Raw genomic sequence first — 9,160 nt, 5'->3', positions numbered from 1 at the left:
ATTCCTGGAATACAAAAATCCCTTTAATTAAACCCATCTAAGAAGCTATGCTAAAACATAATTTGAGATGCTTTATCTGTAGATATTAGATTATATCTTCTGAACAATAATAATAATTACTATGATATTAACTAATTTCATGCTTCTAAATTTATATAGAAGACTTTATATACAAGATATATTTTACCAAATATATGCATCCAATTACAATTATGGACAAATCATTAACTGTTTTTTTAAAAACATCTTTCACATGTAACATATCACTTATACAATACTCTGCTTATAACAAATATTCATATTCTGCTTATAACACATCACTGTACAATAGTCCACTTATAACATATCATTATACAATATTCTGGAATGATCTGCAGATCTTTAATGGATTTTGTTTTTCATTCTGTTCAGGTATTCAGTTCACCCAACCCCTAGATCTACATGTGGAATCCTGCACCAATTTCACAATCTGGTTCAGATTCTCCCATCTAATTAAAGAGTTTAGCCAGATATAGTTTTGCAGACAAAACTGACAAAACACTTCAACAGGCTTCTTCTTGCACTATTTTTGGGTAATTCTGCTATAGCATTCTGTTCAGGTATTCAGTTCACCCAACCCCTAGATCTACACGTGGAATCCTGCACCAATTTCACAATCTGGTTCAGATTCTCTCATCTAATTAAACAGTTTGGCTAGATATAGTTTTGCAGACAAAACTGACAAAACACTTCAACAGGCTTCTTCCTGCACTATTATTGGGTAATTCTGCTATAGCTGGTTCTGGTTCTTTTTGTGGCTCTTTGCTCGTGTTCTTTTGATCTGAATCCTCTGAAATTAGAAGAAGAAAGCTTGAACTCACTTCAAATATATATAAATGTTACAAAAACAGTACAATAGTACCTGTACATCAATACTGTGTGCAGTAAAAGAACTTTGTGCCTAGCTCCATGCTTCCATTGCCATGTCTGTGTGGCATACTCTAAGTGATATCATTTTACAGGTCTCTGTGATTCCTGTTTAGAGATTTTCCTTTTGTTTTTTAAACTGTTATACACAGTATTGCGCCAAGTTTTTGTTTTAAGGCTTGAATAAATAAAGGAGGTAGGGGGCCCTTGGATTCTTTGTGAAATGCAACTCGTTTTAACTGATTCTGACCAAATTTCTTTTGTGAAACAGGAACCTAAATGTCTCCAAAAATCAAATTTAATAGAGAAGAAAATGAGAATTTTTCTTGGGTGTGCGAACAAATCTCAATACTCACCAAATTTCAGTGATGTTTGTGAAAGTGCCAGTGTCTGAGATGGGCTAACAGTTGCCACTGGCCTGATGATAACGATTGGGGAACTCATGCAACGTCCTCCTAAGATTAGAGAGAGATACATACATTCATAACATACCAATGGAGATATGAATTGCAATTTTTCTGATATTTTACATTTGAGAACAGCAAGCAAAAATTTCATTACTCTTAATTGTATTAAATTAGTATTAAAACACTTTCAAGAATCAAATATAAATGACACACAATCTTCAATGAATTATCAATCTGATACACATAAAACTTCAGTGTGCTTATAACTCACGGTGCTTTGGGCCTGGAGCCAATGAGACTGGTGAAGTCACAGCTGCTGTCTGCAAATCCTTTGTAGAACATCCATTTGTCTGTGCGCAAGAATCTCTTCTTTGAGGTGATGTACTTAGTTTTTTCACTGCCTTTTCAATTCCACTGACTTTACTCTAAAAATGAATCAAAATTTGCAAAATCAACTTATGTTTATTTGCTCTTTAACAGTTATTTATTTACTTATACAAAACAAAACAACTAAAAGAACAATTAAATATATTAATAATTTGAGTGTGACATAAACAAAAGAGACTATAAGCTTACAATGATGAAAAATGCGTGCAAATAGACTTGATATATAATGCATAAGAAATTAGTATGATCACTGCAGTGTCTTCACACAACACTAGAACAGAAATTAGCAATACTTAACAACATAGTCATATCTATTGCTAACAGTTATGTCCTGTGCTGATAATAAAGACCTGCATTTTTACGTCCTCACAAACAATTTCTGATAATTATTATCCATGCCTTCAATATGGGTTAGAAGCAGTTCCATATGCTGGCTTGAAGAAACCTGGTTATGCTGATCCATGTCTGCTGATAATCCCTGGGAGAGGGAGGAATATTGACTTGTTAACAAATCAAGTTTCTTTTGATATTACTTTGAAAGAAACAAGAAATTAAACTAAAATACAAACTGTGGTTTTAAATGGCATTGTGATCTTGTATTCTATTTATACAAATATGTCCACATTCATTCAATTACTGGTAGGCCAACTTGGGCAGTATATATAACAGACTTCTGTGAAGGATTGGTGTTTGCACTTCTGTGTGTGCGTGTGTTAGTGCATTACATCACAACAGCCTTAAACGACTTGTTTGATAGTTTTTTAAATGGGTGCAAAACCACCTCACTTACTTTAAAGGAGCATCCTTTCTTGAAAAAGTGACATGGTTTATGATAGTGTCCTTGACATTGTGCAACATGCCTTTTTATCTATTAAAATTGTGAACAAATATCTATTTAGCAAAAGTAAACAACAAAGACTTGAATCTATTCTCAAAAACAAGCTACAATAAACAAAGCAATTAACAAAATCCATAAAAGACTTGAAACTGCAGTATAAGAAAATGAGATGCTTACCTCAGAAAAACAGTAATCTCTGCTGCATAGAGGACATTTGACACACATCTGGTCAGAACAGACTGAAAAATGCTGAAAAAAATAAATATATAAGAACATTCCAACAACAATAGCTCAGATCTTTACTTCTAATGAACTCAAACCTAAATGTCAATGTTTCTGTTTTTATAGTAATTATCAGTAATTATCTGTCTGCATGATCCAAGACAGTAATTCTTACAAGATTTAATATGTGGTGTATGTGTACCCTTTACCAGGGACACAAACTGATTTTACACAAGATATTCACAGACATGTCTTAAGATAAATAGATGGTCATTTGGGTCTCTGTTAGAAATGTGGAGAATGTGCCTATAATATCTGCCACCCTGGTAGAGGGTAGTGTGTGTGTATGGGTTGATGGGTGTTGTATGAGTCTGAACCTGTTTTTAATTAAATTACAAAGTATTATCAATTATTGCATTGACCCTAACATTTTGAGAATGCATAAATTGTACTGTGTACCTCAGTGACAATATTCAAGGGTATTTCCTTGCCACAGTTCTTGCAGGGGGTGGGTCTGTACTGACATTCATATTCACTATGGTAGTCTAGATTTTCCTTGGCCACAACTTCTGTACACCCTGCTTTGTGGTGTTTACATAAGTCCACTGATGGACTCTGAAACGTGAAGCAAAAATCAAATATTTCAATGAATGAATGTACAATTTAACCACTAGTTTAATCATTCACTGACCTATAAGATTAAGAATAATCATTCACTTTTGCACAACAAACTTACTCTTGCTCAATAACCAATACGAAATGTATTTTCAAAATATCATTTGTGATTTTCAAACTATTATCAGAAAATAACACAACTGGAATGTAACTACATTTATAACCATGTAATGATTTAAAACTAAAATCAACAAGCAGATTCTTATGTCTACTAGCTTAATGCATCAAAATTTATGATAAATTTAGTAATTAAAACAACAGTTCATTTATAGAGCATTTGATTAACAAATACATTTACCAACCTCAGAAATCACTAGAAGTGGATTTTCTTTGTGTTTATGATTATCTGCTTTATTTGGTGGAACCTGAATGGCATCAGCATATCTGGGGTACATGCAAAATTTATTTTCAGCAGTTGTCATTGTAAGATCTAAAAAAAAGACAAGAAATATCTATTGTTATCAAGATGGTTTACTTTTATTAGCAGTGTCATGCAGTTCCATACAGCAGTAAACACAGCAAGCATTTTAAAAACAATTTCATTTTTGTGAATTTTTGTTCAAATGAGCTGAAAGTTACCTCATTTACTTAATTGACTATGTGCATATTAATCACAAGGCTCATTACAAACTCGATCATGACTAATATTGTGATACATGACATGTTTACGAACACACCTACAACAAGTCAATTGATCAGACATATAAAGTATATCATATGGTTATGTCCAATATTCAAAATATACACATTATGATGCTTTCCTTAGAATTGTACCTTTTTTATATTATTGGAAGAGCAGGTACAGGTATTTAATGAAGGAGATGTGCATTGTAAGTAAATGTAGTGTAAGGTCTATCAGTGTACCTTTTAGCTTGTCTTCAATAAAATCAGCAACATGATTCTGTCTTTCTTCTCTCAGCGCACACATGAGGATTTTGAATCCTTCGTCAGATGCATATCTTCTAAGATGGTTTATCAGTTGCCTCAGTTTTCGGCCTTACAAGCTCACGGTACCCTTACCGCTGGTAAGGGTACCGTGAGCTTGTAAGGCCGAAAACTGAGGCAAGTTTATCAGCCACTCCGCCTTCTCTGTTTCAGTTCCCATGTCCTTAAGAGTGTCCATATCATCATCAGAAATAATGTCATGTTGTATCAAGTGAGGGACCAGTCGATCAGTTTTCATGGAACGGCCTATGTGTACTAGGTTTTGCTGCAATGCTGTCTTCCAAATCTGTGTCGACTTCTCCTGTGCCATAGTATCCTGTACTGAAACTACCTAAAAGGCAAATACATAAATGTATGAAATTTGTTATGTTAACTTTCTAACTTAGAAAGTTTAAATTTAATTAAACACCATTTTGGTCTCGCTTCACCATTAAATGAAGCCACGCGAACACCTCAACAGCAACACTGCCAACAAAGGTCAACGGCGAAGTACTAAATTGTTTATATATAGTACCTGTATATTCATTTACATATTTTTTCTTTTTTCTTGAACTACTGAATTACAGGCGAAAATTAATACTTACCTCTTCGTTATATAAATCTTTGGAAGTCTAAATAAAGCAACGGCAAATTACAGCTAATGAATCAGGTGGCAGTGAGCATGTGATCAGCGACAGACTAACAAATTTTGTTGTTTGGGAATTTTTACAGCAAAGGGGAATTCCCCGCCTCTTTTTCGGTTTGGCCAGGTTTGACCCATTTTGGAATTGTGGGATAGCCAGCATATTTTCAAAACACAATGGCGCGTGGTAAGGAAGTCTGTGCTGTCATATTTATCATTCTCTTTTTCGCTTCTGGTTATGAAGTTAATGTATTTGTTCTCGTTATATTGATATTTCTGCATTCTTTGCATTTACTGCCTGGCTCTTTTAAAACCGAGTGAAAAATGGGGAGTGGAGGGAAAGGGGGGGGGGGGAGACCAGAGTTCCCACTCATCAGGGGCCCGTTTCACGAAACTGTCGTTAGTTATTCTTACTAGCGGCAGCTTCGTGAAACGGGCCCCAGTCCACTGCTGTTGATTTCGTTATCTCTTTGTTCAGATGCTAAAATTGGAGAAGTGAATTTTCTTTTAATCTGGTTAAGTGCGACCGTAGGTAGACATTTTTTTTCGCTGCTACTGATATTTGATAGTTACAAGTGGAACTGTCTGGAAGTTGAACTATTTTCTTATATTTTTATTTGTACATATACTAACAGGTATGAAGTCAAATTCCTGTAACCTATTTCTGCCTTTGTCATACTTCAGGTGTATTTTTAACAGGGGCAGCAAAGATATTTCCTTCATTTGTTTTTAGTTGAAATGCCCTCTGTACAATGCTACATGCACATGAAGTGAAATTAATAGTGAATATAATAACATTTCCAGTAACTGCAAACAATTTAGGTAAACATTGTTTTTAAACAGACTCAAATCCAGTTGGAGTCACATGGCATTGTAGTAAGACAGCAATGAAAGATAGTCACACATAACCTTAGAGAGCAAGGATGAAATTGGAATTAGAAGTTTTGGCATCCACTGCCATCAAAAGAAAGAAACCATGGCCAAGGTTTGCCTGGCTGGGGGAGGTAAGTACATGTTACTGTTACTGATTCATTTAACCCTGTCTTGTACCTTTATGTATCAGAATTGGAATAAATCTTTGGCTTTGAGCTTTGACTCTTTTTACTATCGAATGTTATTTTGTATAAAATTAACAATTGATGGTAACCGTTACATTTCATTGATAAAGAATTACATGACCTGTTTGCTGGTTGCTATTTGTGCAGAACTTGCACAGTAAAGGTATGATACAAAAGTCTAAATATGGCAGGAAAATAAGAGTGAAACATTTACACCATTAATAATTTGCATTTAAAAACTTTGATTTCAGAGCAGTGCTAGTTTGTTTCTGCTTGATACACACAGAGCCAGTGTGCTGTTTTTACCATCAGGGAAAACCAAGAAGAAAGTCCCAAAATTACATCAACTGCTAGAGGATACAAGTGCTCTCAACCATTCAGATAATGGTAAATGTTATGATGATATGGTTGGATGAATCTATTTTCTTAAATGCTTTTGTATTAGCTTTAAAACTTTGTCAGTTGATATATTCATGCTTATAATATTATATGGAAAATGTAATAATTTTCATGGTTAATGGAGTTCTAGCAGACACACATATTTGCAAAAAGTGACCTAGTATCATGTTTTTAAATGAAAACCCAGCAGATAGTTATCTTAGATAATTCCTATGATTGTTATTTTTGAAATTTTATTAAAATATGAATTTGTTTTCTATTTCAGGCCATTTTCTGGTTGGTTTGCTAAAATCTGGAGATGTGTTCTTGTGGCACAAAGACAAGGCTTTGTTGAAGATTGTCCATGGTGTCCCAGATCTAGTCAACCAAGGGAATGGGGAAAGTAAGTATTTTTTTTTGGAATTGTTATAATTTATATTTTATTTGTGACTGCTATAGTGTTAGAAATTATTTTCAGTTGTTAATTTGATGTTACATAATTCTCAGGAAACAATTAATTGAAAAGGAATTAGATAACAGACAAATAATGTTTAGCCAATTTATTATGTAAGATAATTTAATAAAAGTTGCTTATAAGTTTTTTAACTTTGTGTCATTGCCAATTTTGTTATTTTGATGTTACAATGTTATATTAGTAAAAGTGGGACATAAAAGAGGTAAAAAGTTTAACACAAAAATGTTCTTATAATATTTTCAGCCTCCATAAAACCATCCATCTTTATTTCCAATGATGCTAGAAGAATACTGGTTGTAATTGGCAGGAGTTCCCTGTTTTTATGGGAGTTGAACCCTAAGCAAAATGTATTTGCTCCCAGACAGGCAGATGTCCAGGGCACATGGTCTTGTATACAACACAGTGACACCGTAGAATTACCCATGGTCCAATGCAAGGAGACCAGTATCAGTGCAGTGTTTTATCAGCATCAGGTATGCATTTGGTGATTTTTGAAGTATACATTTGTCTTAATATGTTTTGTTAATGTTTTTCAAATCAGGCACTTTCTTTGTGCTATTGCAGTATAACAAAATAGGTTGTCATTTTTATAGGAAACTCCAAAGGCATTATTTTGTTTTGAAATGACTGTTATAATCCGCTTTTCTGCAACAGTTGTCATGCTGGATTCACCTTTGCCAGTAGAGTTTCAGTCTTCCAAAAGAATAATAAATGTGCATTGATCATCTTAAACGTGATGAAATTTGTTATATGCAGGCAAGAGTCTACTTTGGTCATTTTATTTCCAGTTTTTTATTGAAATTTAAAATGGTCGGTATAAATTAAAACTTGATTTAACTTCCATTTAAAACTTGATGTTAATGGTTAATCTTAATGAGATGGGGAATCATCCTGATAAGAAGTACACAGATGACACAATACGTACTGGTTGCACTTGCACATTAAATTTTTTTTGAAAAAAAAAAGGGTTTTATATTTAGGTTATTGGTGACTGCCTACAGTGTTCATTTGCCTTTACTGACCATGGCATGCTGATCATCACCACAGTGCTATTTAGATGGTTTGAACAGGCAAACATTTACACTCTGGGGTATGTAATAGTGGCAGTTAAGGCAATTATACTATAATATCATTCTGTATCAATTGATATTTTGCATTTTGGATTTTTTGTTTTGAAATGTTTGTTTGATTATTTCTTTAAAGAGATCAGAGAAAATATCTGTTATTTCTATTTTGCACATGTATCTGGAAATAAATTTACATGATGATACTTTTGACAGAATTTAAGAAAGTGGTTGAAAATGTTTTGCACGCGCATCATATATGACTTGCATTTCATGGCAAAACTTGTTTTACAGGCAGCCTACTTACTCTGTGCAATGGACCATGCTTCAGATCCCATGGTCAGATCTTGGTCCAAGGTGCAAAGCAATCAGGTCCAAAGGTGCTGTTCTTGCATGTCTGTCACATGGCGGTCATGTGCTTGCTGTGGCTGTCAATCAAAAGAGGTCACATGACACAAAGATATTGTTTGTCTCTCCATTGACAGACACTGTTATAGCAACAGATATGGAGGGATGTGGAGCTAGAGCTCACAGGGAAGGAAGGTGTGGACATTTTTTGTGCTTTTTAAATTTTTAAGTTTTTCTATATTTTGGACATGTATATGATCATTTCTACGTATAAAGGAGTAGCTGTCAGTGATTTTGAAATTTTAAGATGATCCACCAAATCTATAGGTTAGTTATGTATCTGTATGAGTAGTATGAATATATGAATCTCTTGAGTAGCGTATACCCTTATACAAGAATGATTGAAGGAGAAACTATTGATTTTGATTGAAGGAGAAATAGAACCTAATACTTTGTTTTAAAGATTTTGCATGTCTGTATGCAGAATAGATTTATTTGTTGATTTGACATGTCTTGAGGAGTTGGGTCTAATTAACTAAACTCGTTTATTATTCAAATTTTGTTCCTTCTTAAATTTTAACTGCAGGTCTTACTGGATTTGTGACCTGAAGTGGACATCAGATGACCTGTTTGTGGTCTGTATGACCAAGCAAGGATTCCTGTGTGTATTGAGTCGGCTGGGAGAGCCTGTCCACCTGCAGACCAGTGGCTGCTCTGTGGAAATGGGACCTGCACAGTTTCTGCCACTGCATCCTTTGATTTCTATCAGGTATGAGATCTTTAAAAAAAGAAAAGAATGTGTTCTGTCAAAGCAGTATGATTTGTGGTTGATAAA

General features: G+C 34.2%; 2 protein-coding genes and 1 long non-coding RNA gene across 5 annotated transcripts in view; 1 reads left to right on the top strand and 2 right to left on the bottom strand.

Annotated features, from left to right (window-relative positions):
• Positions 1-587: 587 nt before the first annotated feature.
• LOC147764410 (uncharacterized) lies at positions 588-1,777 on the bottom strand. The gene is made up of 3 exons (XR_015331842.1): positions 1,585-1,777; positions 1,263-1,361; positions 588-829 (listed from the first exon to the last, which is right to left on the bottom strand). It is a non-coding gene; the product is annotated as an uncharacterized LOC147764410 (long non-coding RNA).
• A 281-nt stretch (positions 1,778-2,058) lies between these two features.
• LOC106163228 (TNF receptor-associated factor 3) lies at positions 2,059-4,408 on the bottom strand. Its single transcript, XM_087012071.1, has 6 exons — positions 4,300-4,408; positions 3,738-3,865; positions 3,220-3,375; positions 2,716-2,787; positions 2,491-2,568; positions 2,059-2,178 (listed from the first exon to the last, which is right to left on the bottom strand). The coding sequence occupies exons 1-6, from the start codon at positions 4,361-4,363 to the stop codon at positions 2,059-2,061; spliced, it is 618 nt and encodes a 205-aa protein (XP_086868197.1). The 5' UTR covers positions 4,364-4,408.
• A 731-nt stretch (positions 4,409-5,139) lies between these two features.
• LOC106163225 (uncharacterized) overlaps positions 5,140-9,160 on the top strand; it is a 30,850-nt gene continuing 26,829 nt past the window's right edge. For all 3 annotated transcript variants that reach the window (XM_087005142.1, XM_087005139.1, XM_013540744.2), the window contains exons 1-8: positions 5,140-5,189; positions 5,846-6,006; positions 6,312-6,447; positions 6,725-6,841; positions 7,157-7,386; positions 7,894-8,003; positions 8,272-8,520; positions 8,912-9,094. In XM_087005142.1, the coding sequence (XP_086861268.1) occupies positions 5,926-6,006; positions 6,312-6,447; positions 6,725-6,841; positions 7,157-7,386; positions 7,894-8,003; positions 8,272-8,520; positions 8,912-9,094 (1,106 nt within the window). In that variant the 5' untranslated portion in view covers positions 5,140-5,189; positions 5,846-5,925. The remainder of the gene's footprint in view (positions 5,190-5,845; positions 6,007-6,311; positions 6,448-6,724; positions 6,842-7,156; positions 7,387-7,893; positions 8,004-8,271; positions 8,521-8,911; positions 9,095-9,160) is intronic.

The sequence above is a fragment of the Lingula anatina genome, chromosome 1, assembly GCF_051362555.1.
Source record: "Lingula anatina isolate TDL-2025a chromosome 1, LinAna3.0, whole genome shotgun sequence".
NCBI classification, from domain to species: domain Eukaryota; kingdom Metazoa; phylum Brachiopoda; class Lingulata; order Lingulida; family Lingulidae; genus Lingula; species Lingula anatina.
This window is presented reverse-complemented; position numbering and strand designations above follow the sequence as displayed.

Excerpts from the sequence above, each read along its gene's own strand:
- LOC106163228 (XM_087012071.1), bottom strand. The coding sequence starts at position 4,363 with ATGTGTGCGCTGAGAGAAGAAAGACAGAATCATGTTGCTGATTTTATT. Across the intron at positions 3,866-4,299 it reads TATTGAAGACAAGCTAAAAG|ATCTTACAATGACAACTGCT; the intron begins GTACACTGATAG and ends TCTTTTTTTTAG. Across the intron at positions 3,376-3,737 it reads CACTTCTAGTGATTTCTGAG|AGTCCATCAGTGGACTTATG; the intron begins GTTGGTAAATGT and ends TTCACGTTTCAG.